Here is a 15,772-nt window from a genome sequence, read left to right as displayed (position 1 = left end):
TCCGTGTATGTAAGATTAGGCACTTCCTGCCCCCAGGGTTTGCAGTTTTGTATTACAGATTATCATTATTGCGTACACTTGCCTGACGAGATTGAGAAATTTCTTTAGCTGTAGTGTAAAGCTGCCAGAACACATTTACCACAGACCTGAAGGTGAATATAATTCTTCCACAGGCAGCCTACAGGCTTTGGAGGTTTTTTGCTGAAAGGCAGGCTCAGACTTCCCATGAGATCATCAGTGAGATAAAAAGACTAAAAGCTCTTCAAAGCTAGGCCTTAGGCCCTAACATAAATTAATTCTCTGGTGATGGTTTATGTATGTAAAAAATGAATAAATATTTACCAAAATGCAATTTAAATAGGACCTTACCCAACTAGACTTGAAGTTAACTTTTTAATATCATCTATTCTTTTTGGATTCAACATAAAAACATCTTAATATAACTTTAATTTAGACTTCAGAAGGCAAGGAAGGAACATGATATTTTCTCTCTCTTTCTATATGCCAGGTTTCAGAGAGGTTATCTTGCTTGTTTCTTGCCAAATAATTACTACCCATAACAGAATCACAGAATCACAGAATCACAGAATAGTAGGGTTTGGAAGGGACCTCTGTGGGTCATCTAGTCCAACCCCCCTGACAAAGCAGGGTCACCTACAGCAGGCTGCACAGGACCTCGTCCAGGCGGGTCTTGAATATCTCCAGAGAAGGAGACTCCACAACCTCCCTGGGCAGCCTGTTCCAGTGCTCCGTCACCCTCAGAGGGAAGAAGTTCTTCCTCATGTTCAGACGGAACTTCCTGTGCCTCAGTTTGTGCCCATTGCCCCTTGTCCTGTCACTGGGCACCACTGAAAAGAGCTTGGCCCCATCCTCCTGACACCCACCCTTCAGATATTTGTAGGCATTTATAAGGTCCCCTCGCAGCCTTCTCTTCTTTAGGCTGAACAAGCCCAGTTCCCTCAACCTCTCCTCGTAGGGGAGATGCTCCAGTCCCCTCACCATCCTTGTAGCCCTCCGCTGGACTCTCTCCAGTAGCTCTTCATCTTTCTTGAACTGGGGAGCCCAGAACTGGACACAGTACTCCAGATGAGGCCTCACCAGGGCAGTGTAGAGGGGAAGGAGAACCTCCCTCGTCCTGCTGGCCACACTCTTCTTGATGCACCCCAGGATGCCATTGGCTTTCTTGGCAGCCAGGGCACACTGCTGGCTCATGGTTAACCTGTCATCCACCAGGACACCCAGGTCCCTCTCCGCAGAGCTGCTCTCCAGCAGGTCCACCCCAAGCCTGTACTGGTGCATGAGGTTGTTCCTCCCCAGGTGCAGGACCCTGCAGTTGCCCTTGTTGAACCTCATCAGGTTCCTCTCTGCCCAGCTTTCCAGCCTATCCAGGTCATGCTGAATGGCAGCACAGCCTTCCGGTGTATCTACCACACCTCCCAGTTTGGTGTCATCAGCAAACTTGCTGAGGGTACATTCTAACTCTTCATCCAGGTCGTTGATGAAGAAGTTAAACAAGACTGGGCCCAGTACTGACCCCTGAGGGACACCACTTGTCACCAGCCTCCAACTAGACTCAGCGCCGCTGGTGACAACCCTCTGAGTTCTGCCATTCAACCAGTTCTCTATCCACTTCACCGACCACTCATCCAGCCCACACTTCCTCAGCTTCCCTAAGAGGACATCATGGGAGACTGTGTCGAAAGCCTTGCTGAAGTCAAGGTGGACAACATCCACGGCTCTCCCTTCGTCTACCCAGCCAGTCATGTCATCGTAGAAAGCTATCAGATTGGTCAGGCATGATTTCCCCTTGGTGAATCCATGCTGACTACTCCTGATAACCTTCTTTTCTTCCACTTGCTTCATGATGGCCTCCAGGATAAGCTGCTCCATCACCTTACCCGGGATGGAGGTGAGGCTGACCGGCCTGTAGTTCCCTGAGTCCTCCTTCTTGCCCTTTTTGAAGATTGGAGTGACATTGGCCTTTCTCCAGTCCTCGGGCACCTCTCCTGTCCTCCAGGACCTCTCAAAGATGATGGAGAGTGGCTCAGCAATGACATCCGCCAGCTCCCTCAGCACTCGTGGGTGCATTCCATCAGGGCCCATGGATTTGTGGACATCCAGATCACTTAAGCGATCCCTCACACAGTCCTCCTCGACCAAGGGACAGTCGTCCTCTTTGTAGGCTTCTTCTCTTACCTCCGGGGCCTGGGATTCCTGAGGGCCAGTCTTAGCACTGAAGACTGAAGCAAAGAAGGCATTCATTAGCTCTGCCTTCTCCGCATCCTCCGTCACCAGGACACCCGCCTCATTCAGCAGCGGCCCCACGTTGTCCCTAGCCTTCCTTTTGCTGCTGATGTAGTTGAAGAAGCCCTTCTTGTTGTTTTTGACATCCCTTGCCAGCTTCAATTCCAGGTGAGCCTTGGCCTTCCTCGTCGCATCCCTGCATGCTCTCACCACGTTTCTGTACTCTTCCCAAGTGGCCTGTCCCTCTTTCCACATTCCATGGACCTTTCTCTTCTGCCTGATGTCCACTAGAAGCTCCTTGTTTAACCATGCAGGTCTCCTGCCTCCTTTGCTAAATTTCTTTCTCAAGGGGATGCATTGCTCCTGTGCATGGAAGAAGTGTTGTTTAAAGAGCGACCAGTACTCATGGACCCCCCTGCCTTCGAGAGCCCTGGCCCACGGGATTCCTCCCAGTAGCTCCTTGAAGAGGGAAAAGTCAGCCCTCCTGAGGTCCAGGGTTTTGATCCTGCTTATCGCCCTGCTTCCTCCACGCAGGATCCTGAACTCGACCATTTCATGGTCACTGCAGCCGAGTCTACCTCCAACCTTCACATCCTCCACCAGTCCCTCCTTGTTTGTTAACACGAGGTCCAGCAGCGCGCCTTTCCTTGTTGGTTCCTCCACCACTTGCATCAGAAAGTTATCATCGATGCTCTGTAGGAACCTCCTGGATTGTGCCTGCCTAGCTGTATGGTCTTCCCAGCTGATGTCTGGGTGGTTGAAGTCCCCCATGAGAACCAGGGCCTGTGACTGTGAGGCTGCTTGCAGCTGCCTGTAGAAGGCCTCATCAACCTCCTCCTCCTGGTCAGGTGGCCTCTAGTATACACCCACCGTAATGTCACCCTTATGAGCCTGTCCCTTAATTCTAACCCACAAGCTCTCAACTCGTTCCTCATTTGCCCCCGGGCCAAGCTCAATGCATTCCAGTTGCTCCCTCACATATAGAGCAACTCCCCCACCTCTCCTTGTTGGTCTGTCTTTCCTAAAGAGTCTGTAGCCATCTATGACAGCATGCCAGTCATGCGAGTTGTCCCACCACATTTCTGTGATGGTGACCAAGTCGTAGCCGTCCTGCTGTATAATGGCTTCCAGCTCCTCCTGTTTATTGCCCATGCTACATGCATTGGTGTAAACACACTTGAGCTGGGCTGTCAATCTCACCCCTGGCCTTGGCACTCCAAGCCTAGGCTCATCCCTAGTGAGCTGGGCAATATCCCCTTCCCCCTTCGAACCTAGTTTAAAGCCCTCTCAATGAGCCCCGCCAGCTCATGGCCAAAAATTCTTTTTCCCCTTTGTGATAGCTGAGTTCCACTTGTTGCCAGCAGGCTCGGTGCTGTGTACACCTCCCCATGATCAAAGAAGCCAAAATTCGACTGATGGCACCAGTCCCTGAGCCACCTGTTAACCAGGTGAGTTTTCCTGCCCCTTTCAGTGCTGTCCCCTGCCACTGATGGGATGGAGGAAAACACCACCTGCGCCCCTGATCCCTCAACCAGTCACCCCAGTTCCCTGAAGTCCCTTTTGATGGCCTTGGGACTTCTTTCTGCTACCTCGTCTCCGCCAACCTGCATTACCAAGAGGGGGTAGTAATCAGAAGGCCGCACCAGACCAAGGAGTTTCTTCGCAACATCCCTAACTCGGGCCCCAGGGAGGCAGCAGACTTCCCTGTGGGATGGGTCCGGTCGGCAGATCGGGCCCTCTGTTCCCCTCAGAAGGGAATCACCTATGACAATGACCCTCCTTTTTTTCTTAGTTGAGGCAGTCGTAATTCTTGGGGCTGTCTGACTCGTTCTAGGCAACCCCCTGGATGGAGCCTCACCTTCACCCACATCCTCTGTGGCCGGTCCCTCACATTCCAGAGCCCCATACCTGTTGCTTAAGGGCAACTGGGCAGGTGAGGGAGGCCGGGGGGAGATTCGCTTGCCACCCCGAGCAGGGACCCGTTTCCATTCCCCCCCATCTCTTAGGCCCCCTCTTTCTGCTCGGTGGCAAGAGGGTTGGGGGTTCTCTGCTTTCTGTGGAGCCGCCTCCTGCTTCCTCTGCCTCAGGGAGGGCAGGGTGCTGCCCCACCAGTCGATCTCCCTCTCACACTCCCGGATGCTCCTCAGCCTCTCCACTTCCTCCTTCAGCTCAACAGACATTGAAATTAATTCAACAGACATTGAAATTAATTTGCATAACAAGTAACTACACTGTTATTCTAACTCTATTCTGCATGTTAACCCACTTGTTTATTAATAATTATTAATAATTTGGTATAGGGTCCTCAATGAAAGACTGCTCTGTGTTCAATTCAATTTTTTCCTTTCTTGTTTTTGAAGTTACATTAACACTAAAATTTGTTTAACAGATAGCAAAATGTTCTAAAAAAAGAATCTTCTTCAATGCTGTAAGTAGAGTATTTAAGTTAAAAGTTAGTTTATGCTGGAAATGACTAAACAGAAATATCGCTGAAAAAGAGCCAGGAAGAATCCTGCTGAGAAGCTCTGGTGATACCAGCATTAGAACTGTAGGGCTGGGAGTCAAGAAATCTTGATTCATCACAGGACTTTCTGACTGTGGAGAAACTGCTTTACTTCATGGCCCCTTGTTCTCCACCTTGTAAAACAGAATTATAGGATGATCGTATATCTTCAGGTATATAGCAGGAGGCAATTCTGTAGAGTAGTAATTTATCCTGGTCTGAATTCTCTTTATAAAATTCCAGATGTTCAAAGGAGACTTAAGACAGCTTGTTCCCCGAATCATGTCTGCCGCACCTCCCCAACCGCTGCCCGTACTGTGATTGTCAAGTAGCCATGAGTCAGCAGTATGAGCAGGTTTTTCTGGTGGGGCTAGAATAGACCCAACCCATGGCCGGTCTTACTTAAGCCTGACTCCAGCCTAGTCCTCAAATGCCTGAGGACAGGGAGAGGACTTGGCTTGCTCTCTGTCAGTATCCTCCATCAAAGACTCTAGCCCTGTATTTATAAAATTCTTTAAAATCTTATCTATGAGAAGCTTTATGAGTGTAAAGTAGTTATTGTGCTTAATTAACAGCAACAAGTGATCATGCCCAAAGGACATATTTCTGGATAATTTTTAGTGTACAAAACATTGCTATATTATTTCTTTTGCCTTCATCCTTTCAGAAGGTACTTACTGCATTATTTCTCGTGGTGCAGGCATTAGCCTTTTTTGATTTGAAGAACTGTAATTCAACGTGCTTTTAATGTGGTAATTTAGATGTACTATTTTATATGAAGAGCAATGTAGGGCTAAATTTGTATTATTAATTTGTGCAAACTATTTTTTCCTATAGTAATTTGTGAGAACTGACATTTTAATAAGTATTCTGATGGTACTTTAATAGATTAAGAAATATGCTCACCTAGAAGCACCATTATCAAGGTAACTACAAGTTTAAATTCCACTGATGTCATTGGAATTGCTTGTGTTTAGGTTTAACCAGGTCCCAGGAATGACTATAAAGTAGCTCGAGGAAGAAATGCCGTTTTGTGTCCACTGCTGTTTTGAGAAAACAATTCAGTCCAGAAGTGGGATGATGCTCTAATGTGAAAGCAAATTATGTAACTGATAAAGCAGAACTGGCTTATCATCATTTTCTCTGAATGATGAAGCAAAATTAATCCAATTTAGAAATAAGGTATTCTTCTGGTAGTATATGCACTGTTTCTTTGGGAAATGCTAGATCAGTTTTTATCTGATCTATGCAAAAGAGATTTCCATGGGGCGAAAAAATTTTTAAGCTGAAATTTGCAGCTAAACTATGGACAACGACTAAAGTAAAAGGTTAAGTTTTGTGTAACTTGATTTAAAAGACTAAAAAAATCAGATCGTGAATCATTTTAATCTGCTTCAAATACTCAAATCCTTTAAAAATGTGAGGTGCGTTTCTTGGAGTATAAGAATACGTCACTAATGCAAGTCGACATTTCTAAATTAGGTGCTTGCCACTTCACTGATATAAGCAGAAATGTATTCTTCAGTGGGAGATGGAAGAAGATGCTTTTATCATCTTGTCACTGTTGTCATGGAAACTTGTGTATATCATTGTTAAACAGAGCATACGTAAGGATCTAACATTCCTGTGACTTAGTATTGCTAGCTATTGTATCTTTAGTGTATTTTCTTCAACGCTGTAGTCAATGCTTAAGAACTTGAAAGTTGCTCTCCTGAATTACAACCGTGAACTCAATTACAGGATTAGGCTGTCCAGAGAGCCCTTCGTATAGGGTTCTTTGCTAGAAGATTCTCTTCAGTACAGGGTTATTAACAGTTTTATTTCCCAGTCCATTGTAGCCTATTATAAGCACTTCAGAAATAATGTTTACTCTATTAAAGCAGACTGTTTTGCCACAGGAGCTTTTTGGAAAGAATGAGCTATCCATCGGTCATTATAAACTCTCTGTCTTGAAAATTACAGATTTTTTCTGAATGTGCATTTTATATATTGAGTGCTTTGTCTTTTAATACATGGTTAAATTCATAGTAAAGCTCTTGTGTATAGTTGTCTTAACTTGTCATGCATGGAGTGGTAGGCTAAGAGGGAAGCTTGATGATGACAATCTAGATTTAAACCCTCCAGGACACAAAGTATGTGTAACTTGTATTCTTGTTTAAATCTTACGATGGGCACAATTCAAAACGTAGAAAAAAAGCTGAATTAGTTTCTCCAAATGAGAGCTATTTAAGAATCAGTAATTTTAAGCACAATAAAGGCGTTGTATGTTTTACATAATTACCGTTTTATTTTTGTCTTTCTGGGTCTGAAGATATTTCAAAATATACCTTCTCCATCAATTATTTATGACTTCAAATTATTTGTCTAGATCAAAAAATGAAGTTACTTGAATAAATTTTTCATCATTGAACAAGTCATTTTGGTTACTTCAGATGTGTTCATTAAATTTCCTTTTTTTTCCTGGCCTGTTTTGTTTGGTCTTTTCTGGGAGTTTTCTGAAGTCTATTCTGAAATTTAAAAGCTATGGTTTTAAATAAGTGTCAATGAAGAACTTATTTTTTGTTTTAGTGTTAGGTGTCTGTAGCAAGTTGATGCAAATTTGACTTACTTGAATCGTAGTAACATGAAATGTTCTAGAAGAGTAAAATTATAAAGTCCTTTTTAAAGGTGTGTTACTTACGGTATTGTTCCATCCAGAGAGAGTATGACTGAAGTTAAAGTATTAGGTCTATCAAAACACAAGAAGTGCAAAAATATGGAGAAGAAAAAAATACATTAAATACCAGTAAAGTAAACCACTGTGGTTTTAGTTTTTAGAAAAATGCATTCATTAAGTAAGTGAAGGTTATAGACTGGTGGATGTAATTACAACTGAAATTAAATTTATAGGAAAGGTTCAGTTTTCTGTTCTGGCTCTGGGAGATTCTGTCAGTTCAGGTAGTTGAATTCAAAGTAATGCCACAGGAAAAATTCCTGGTAAGTACACATGCCTAGTCTATATGTCTAAGAAGATGTATGCAAAAGGCTGTGTATAAGCCAAATATATCTTTCCATTATTTCAGATTACAGTAAGTTGTATATTAATATATAGTCACTGAAAGGAGAAAGGAAGTATCTTTAGCTTTTTAGGATTTATTGAGGCAAAAGAAAACTTGTTTATTACTGACTTCGTACCTTTTACCTACATTCATTGATAATTCTAGTTGTGATTTTATAGCAAGGTAAAATTTCAAAATTCTCATTATATAGTCCTGGCTCTTTCTTCCAAAGGATTTATGTTTGGATAAAATGAAAATTTTGTGAATGGAAAACTTTGTCTGTCATCTAAACTTTTCTCTATTTGAGGAGTTCTAAGAAAAAAGCCATAACTTCTGTCTTGAATCCCTCTTCTGCTGAATGTGGTTTTGTTTTTATGGATATCTCACACAGTAACCCAGGCAGTTGATAATTTAATTTTCTAGCCATCCTCTGTAGAATAGCTGTAGGAAATCTGAGCCGCAAGTTGCAGGGCAGAGGGATAGCTTGGATGTGTACTGCTCTCCACTGGCTACATGGGACTAGTGTACAGGACTAGCATCAGGGCTCAAGTTTGTAGGTAACAGGAGTAAATATCTTGAGTATTCATTGTTGTAATGGCACTAGTAAGAGGTGGGGAGTGCTGAAGAGCCTCAGCTGCTACGCCCTGGAGCTGTTATCTCTGATGGAGATAGTTGGACGCTTGAGTAAGGGGAGAGGGGTTTTATGACATTTAGCAAGAAAGGGAAATGCCACAGCTATGTCAGGAAGAGGAGATTAAACAGTTGCAATGCAGTCAAATGTGGATGATTCTGGTCTCAGCTCCTGGTGCATCAATTTGTGAAGAGAGTGGTGGATCTTTCAGGCTTCTGGTTAAACTGAAACTGTTGGGGGGAGTGGAAAGAGCAAACTCCCCCATTGTTGAAGATTTAATTTCTTGACAAATTAAAAGTTAGAAAGAAGAACAGGTGAAACTGTGCATCCCATTTAGGAAGTACCATCTTTGAGGGTTAAAAACTATTGTGCAAATGTAGTAGGCAATTACAAATATTGTCAGAAAAATGAAGCTGAGGTTTTGGGGTTTTTTAGAATACATTAGTATCTGAAAAAGTTTTATACTGGTTTATTTCAATGTATTGTTGCTGATTGCAGCTAAGGTTACATCTGCATGGCACAATCTTGTGCCTTGATAAATACTCCCATTTCTGAATGGGTTCATTTCTCAGGATAGTTAACTGTGTGGGAAAGAGTTTATTAACTCAGGCAGTGTCATGCTAGCATAGCCACACTGCTTCTGGTAACTAGATTAGATTGGCTATTATTATGTGAAACTAGTTGTACCATATTGACATCTGAAATGCTTTGTCATCAAGATCCAGTTGGGCTAGACAATGTGCCTTTGAGTATGTGTTTGCAAAAAATGGCTGTATTCATGTATTTATTAGGCATTGAAATTTCATTACGTTTTCTGAGATTCACAAATCAGTGTTCTAACATCTCATTAGTATTCATCCTTAAAAATACTATTGCCACACTCTGCTTTACCAAAACCTTAAATAAAACAACTTTCACTGAAGGAAAATCTTAGCTTAGAACCATGAGATGTTTGCAGGTCTTGAAGTGTTGTTGATAAACTCACTGTTAATGATCCGACAGATTCAAGCTTATGGGTAAGCTTTTTTACTAAATAGAACCATCTCTTGAATTTGTTTTGTTAATGTTGATTCAGGGGAGGTTAAAATTAGCAGGCTGGGATCCCTCTCTTTCTTTGTGTTTGTGATTGTGGTGCTGATAGCCTAACTATGAACTTGTGCCGGGCTGCTACTAACTTCCGGTCTGATAGATGAGTATTTCTAGAAATGAGAAGTAATTGAGTCTCAGCGCTTACAAATGCCTTGTGTGCTTTTTGAAAAGAGACCACCAGCTGTGTTGTGTTGAATTAATTGTACTTATTTCAGTGATGTGTGTGTCTTGTCCAGTGAGAACAGAAAATAACATTTTCATTTCAGGGTTTTCTGTGGGCTGATTTTTAACTCACTGGAAGCAGGATAGTTAAAGCACTAAAACTCTACCTCTATTCTTGCTGGGTTTTCAGTCCAGGATTGAAAGGAGTGTATCTGTAATGTGAATATATCTCTCACTATAATGCTGTGCAGATATTCCAGCTGAAATACCTCAGTCTTTAACTTGCAACCTATGTTCAAGTATCCCATGAGGAAGTCTGCTAAATAGGTTTGAGACTGTGACATTCCTGGTACCTTTTCTAGGACAAGCAGAGTTTCTGCTGTTCTATGAAATGGTAAAGAAGTTCTTTCAGCTCGTGTGGATATTGCAGATCTCAGAATGCTTTTGGGATTATGCCAAAATAGTCCGACAGTATTGTTTGTTCAGTGACAGAACTGAGTGCAACTGCTAAATTGTTATGTATATCAGGGCCAAAATGAGATGAAGTCTTTTAACTTTCTGGGCTAGCATCTCCCAAATGTATTCCTTAAAAGAGTGATAAAGGGACAAGGAGATGGCGGGGCTTTGGCCAGATGTGGATACAGCTGTGTGTGATAAAAGCAGGACAGCTGCACATCTGTGCTCCTGAACCGTTCGCATGCAGACCAACTTGTACTCATGGGGACCTGAACTCCTTTATACCCCATGCTTCTTCCCCTTCTGCCTGCTCAGCAGATACGCATTTAGACCAAGTACTACTTAAGTAATGTTCTGTGTCAAAAAATAGTACATTGACACAATCGAATGATGACTGTGTGGGGAGATTCAGCTGTCTCCTTTCATAAGACAAACCACATAGTTTGCTTCTAGAAGTCTTGTCTTCTCTATCAAAAGTTCGTACACAGTGAAGGTTGCATACTGCAAATATTGTGCTTCTATGAACAACCTAGACAACATACAGTTATTTTGATTTTATTGCAGCTTCTTTGACAAAATAGCCTTCTTAAGGCTAAATTTGAACAGAGGTGTGAAACATCCTTGTGGCATGGTGGAAGTGGCAATGTGGAGCTACGCAGCATTCCCTTACAAAATTTGAATGAGTTTATACTGGGTACTTCCCTGAAGAACCCATTTCTCCCCATTGTGTGCATTTTCAGATACCTATAATGCAATAATAAAATCTGTTATTTACCCTGTATGCATGCAAATATTATTGTGTATACATAGCTTAGCAGTCCATTTCAGGGTTTTCTTAAAATTATGTACAGTTGGATTTTGTTTAATGTGTGCTGTTCCATGCCAGAACAAATGACTACAGATTATTCCATTACATACAGTGGAAAATTGTTCAGAAGTGTCAGTTTGGAGGTTTTGGTAAAAATGTAGGTTTTGTAGGTGAGAAGTCATCTTTAATACAACATCCTGCATAATAGTATTGCGGATGTAAGGCTCAGCATTTTAACTAAGTCTTTGTTTAGATTAGATTTTAGTCTTTTTAGAGTACTTTTCAAAATACCTGTAAACATACACACATATTTGCTATGCCAAACATGCCTGCTGATCCTAGATTATTTATTGCCTCTTATCGAAATAACCTAAGCTTGTTCTTGACCTGCAGGCTGCTAATAGAATCGTAATGCACTTTTAAACTGTGCAGCCCTTAAATGGGCATAACTAATTCTTCTCTGAATTATATCTGAATACATTTAATTTTCAGGCTTTCTTTGTTGCACAGTGAATGTTACCTGACAGTATCCAATGTTTTGAGGAGAATGAAAAAATGGGAGGCAGGTTTCTGTGTCATATAGTCTCTTACTGCATCTGTTATGTGAAGAGTGCCATTTTGAATAACTTGTGTGTGGTTAGTTCATGCTGTGGTACTTTTTATTTTGCTCCCTTTGTGCAAAATATTATATTTTTCTTTAATATAATGAGTTATAGCAACTGTCTTGCAATCCCTGTATTATGGAAGTTACATTGGATTTAGCATATTTGGACACTCTGTTATGCCTGATCCAGATTATGCAAAAATGTGAAAAAGTGGTTTCTATCAAACCAGTTGAAGATCATGCTAAAGAGAAAGCAGATCTTTATTATGCAGAAACCATTATAGAAAAATCACAATTAATATATAAATTTTGTTATGTCCAGCTGCTGAAAAACCACCAGGTACAATGTAAGCATGTTAAAAAAGCTGAAGAGTCCCCTCTTCTCCCCCCAAACACGAACAGTTTTGACTTTGGCATTTTGACAATATTTACTTTCTGGTGCAAAAAAGAGCAAAAGATTTCCCCATATTCTGCAAGCTTTGCAGCTACTAATAGCTCATCTCTAGTATCTTAAATATTTTTCAATGTCTCCACTTAAAAAATTTATTGAATGTAGGAGGGAAAGGGAAATTAGCTGCACTGGAAGAATATAGTATTTGCAATATTAGCACAAAAATCCCCAAATGAAGCCTTGGTGCTGCATTTCTGTTTGGCACTTTTGTGAGTACTCTGTCTCCTTAACATGTGGTCCCTTGAAATTGTGCATGAACCTGTTGTTCAGGAATATATTTGCTGTGGCCATAATCTTAAAAAATGACCTGTTACTGTGAACACCTATGTTATAAGACTAAACCATTTGTTTCCACCAGGATGAAACATCCTTAGCTCCAAAAGTAGTCAGGATAAATTACAGGTAATCCTCACCTATACAAACCAGACTCCTAGATTTCAACCTGAAGTTCAGCAATGCCAATCCACATCTGAGGTTTAGGAGCTTATACTTGAAATCGCAGAATGGAAAATCTTGATGCTTTCGACACTATTAACATATGAAGAATTCCGTCTCTTGATAGGTTCAGAGTGAAAGCAGTTTGTGGCTTTGTTCTTAATATTTTTTCAAATTTTCGTACCTTAACTAAATCCAACATTATATTTCTTCTCCTCCTTGAAATGTTTCTGTTTCTAAGCGAATATGTGTTTTTAAATAAGTTCTAAAGACATTGTGTTTGGGCACAAGTACTTAAAATTCTTTGAAGAGTTTTTCTTAAGAGCACACATTCCTTATTATCTTTGCCTGATTGCAAAGCTGTGTAGTGGTGAATCACTTTGCTAGATGAAGTTCAAAATCATGACCTCTACAAACTAAGAAGTATACAAGCCACAGTTTGGAAATAAAAAGAATGTTCAAATGCTGGTTACTCCTACTGGTCCTGTAATACCTCCTTCTTGTTTTACAGACACAAATGCTGTGACACCCGATCCATCAGTGTAAGGATATCTTTCAGTTTTGTTGCAGCTGGAGTGAATGACTTCACGCTGAAAAAGGTTGGTTTTGAACCTACAGACCATGACAGTTTTTAACAGTAAAAGAACATTAATGTTTGTGTAAATACATAGCCATGTATACTTGTCAGTATAGAGATGTGTTTGTATGTATGTATGCACTGGTTTAACCTTCAGCTGACGTAATATGCAAAGCATTTAAGGAATTTTATATACTTTGTGGAAAAGGAATATTTCCTGAGAAATATATACTAGCAGTTACATCTACTGGAAGATGAGAATAGAGTGCTTTTTTAAATCGGAAAGCTCTGTTATTGGACCAACGAAATAAAGTTTCGTGATAACTGGTTTTGGAGTTGGTGATGCCTTGAATTTTAGAACTGGGCAGTCTTCCCATAACCCTAGAGTCAATGTTCCCCTTTTAAGCCTATTAGTTTTACTGAATTACTTATGTTATAAATTAACTGCATCACAGTATTTTAATTAAGTGTGCTCATAGTAATTTTAAAAATAGTTGACTGGAATAGGTCATTTAATTGTATTTTATCTGTAAGAAAGCATTAGCTCTGCTGCGACTGATAGCTAGCAAGGCCATCTGCACTGCCTTTCAGTTCACTCACAGTGAATTGTTCAGATAAAGACTGTCAAGTGCTGCCTAAATAAGGAAGGAGTCTTGGTAGAGTTAAGTGCAGTGGGGGACACAAATGAAGCATTGATTCCAGGCGTGCTGTAGGGTCTGAGCTGTTTCCTGCAGTGCTGAACCTTTTCTGAGTTTTCATTGTTGTTTTCTGCAAAGTATTAAGATGCGAGTATCTGTCATTCAGGATTTCAGGGAATATGAAAATGAGGATGAGGAGGAAGAAGAAAAGGTGAGTTAAACCCCAAGAGCTTTGAAAAGTACTTGTTTCCTGCTATCGTTACCCTCTCAGGACAATAAACCTGGAATGGTTGCCTTTCTCTTACAGGTCTTCCTCAAGCCTGTTATTGAGGACAGAAATATGGAACTGGCCCGGAAATGCAGTGAAATAATAAGTGATGTAAGTGACAGTGACTGTTTGCATCCTTACATTTGCATTTCTTGTTCCAGTAGCTTTATATTTGTGATACACATTTTTTCAGATATGTACAGTGCAGCATATGCCCATTCAAGGCTCAAATATAAAACCACACAAAATAATAGAAAAGCACAGCCTACTCTAATACATTAAATTATCAGCCACAAAAGGATGAGCTTTTCAGAGCACTTGGATGGTGTGAAGCGTAGAGCCTAGGAAAAAGAATGTTCCAAAAAGTGGTTCTCACACAGAGGGTGTCTCCCACGAGAACACCTTGGCTGATTTCATCAGGAAAATGCAGTGTTTTTTCTAGCTGTAGCCTAATCCTATGAAGTTTGATTGTTTAGAACAGAACTGGGTGCCAGCATACATAGCTGTAAGGAGGGAGGATAAAAATAAAACAGACAGACAAATTTTGAGTGTTTTCTGTTGGTCTGTGGTGATAGATGCTCAAAACTACTTAGCATATTATTATTGATTTACACTTACATTTTTAAAAATTATTCAGCTAGCAAATTCTTGACTTAGTTACTTTAGATTTTTAAAACAGTTGATCAGATACAGACATTATATAAACGTCATAGACTGGTTCCAAGACATTTTAAATTGGAGTACATCCAATTGCTTCAATGTAATAGCATCAGATTTACATTGATGGAAATTTATTTCTGTGTCCTTCTGGGAAAGTGTGTCTGAAAAGTAACTTTGTCCCTTCGTGTGAATGGGAGTTAAGAGTGGTATTTCTCCTGCGAGGATGATGGCTGGTGGCAGAGGAGACATTGCTGAGGAGAGAGTGACTTGCTTTAAGAAGTGTTCTGCTAAAGGAACCGAAAAATGACGTCTGACTTGTGTAATCTGGTATTTAGATTTGGGGTGTTACTGTTCAAGGTGAACGAGTATGTTGATTTTTATGAGAATAGAACATACAAAATCCACACTTAAGGGGTAAATTATTAGGGGTTATGTACAAGAAAATAATAGGCGATTCAGAAAAACAGTATCTGGGATGTGTAGATGTTACAGTGCTGGCTTGAAAGTGTAACTTGACAAGGTCAAAGTTACTTCCTTCTCCACACACCGTCTGGTAATACTTTAATTTTCACAGAAAGAGTGCTGAAAATTGGATAGATCTTTTAGGGAAGCTACCAAGATGGCTCCCTTGTAATCTTAAGCTACTTTAGGAAGTAGTAGAGATTATTAGTATTTTTACTGATGGTTATCTACATGCTTTTTTGGGAAAAGGGTGGCAGATGGTACAGTAAGTGCCTGTCAACTCATGTAAAGGCCAAAACGAAAATGGACCTGGAGCACTTATCTGACCAAAATATATTTATTGCTTCCATGCAACTTTTTTCTAAACATGGTTGCTATTCTTAAAGGCAAAAACTCCTTGAAAAATGATGAAGAAATATTTTCTTTAATTGAAAAGAATTTATTACTGTGCTGTGTACGCATTAGGAATAGTGCTGGCTGTGACTGTTAATTAACTGATAAATGGGGTGGCTGTATTTTCTCTGATTTTCTGCAGAGGCTTGGGGGCTAAGGTGAATAGCTAAGTCAAGCCAAGTTTCTGAAGCCTATAATGGTTTAGGGATGTGGGCTTTTGCTGAAAACCTGTGGTGCGTTTAACCTGCAAGTGTGTTAGATTTTCCTTGAGATACATAAAGTATTATGGCAAAGTGTCATTAATGCTTTCAAAGCAGTAGTAATATGTAATGGTCCAGACCAATTTAGTTTCA

The 15,772-nt window shown here is 40.8% G+C and overlaps 1 protein-coding gene across 1 annotated transcript in view; it reads left to right on the top strand.

The window, feature by feature from the left end:
* Window positions 1–12,883: 12,883 nt before the first annotated feature.
* The window catches only part of NEBL (nebulette), a 108,293-nt gene continuing 105,404 nt past the window's right edge, over window positions 12,884–15,772 (top strand). The window contains 4 exon segments of the mRNA XM_075419495.1: window positions 12,884–12,917; window positions 12,920–13,020; window positions 13,803–13,847; window positions 13,944–14,015. Of these exon segments, the coding sequence (XP_075275610.1) occupies window positions 12,884–12,917; window positions 12,920–13,020; window positions 13,803–13,847; window positions 13,944–14,015 (252 nt within the window).

This window comes from Opisthocomus hoazin, chromosome 4 (assembly GCF_030867145.1).
Source record: "Opisthocomus hoazin isolate bOpiHoa1 chromosome 4, bOpiHoa1.hap1, whole genome shotgun sequence".
In the NCBI taxonomy this organism is placed as follows: Eukaryota; Metazoa; Chordata; class Aves; order Opisthocomiformes; family Opisthocomidae; genus Opisthocomus; species Opisthocomus hoazin.
The sequence above is the reverse complement of the archived record's forward strand: the minus strand, read 5'-3'. Positions and strand labels throughout refer to the sequence as shown.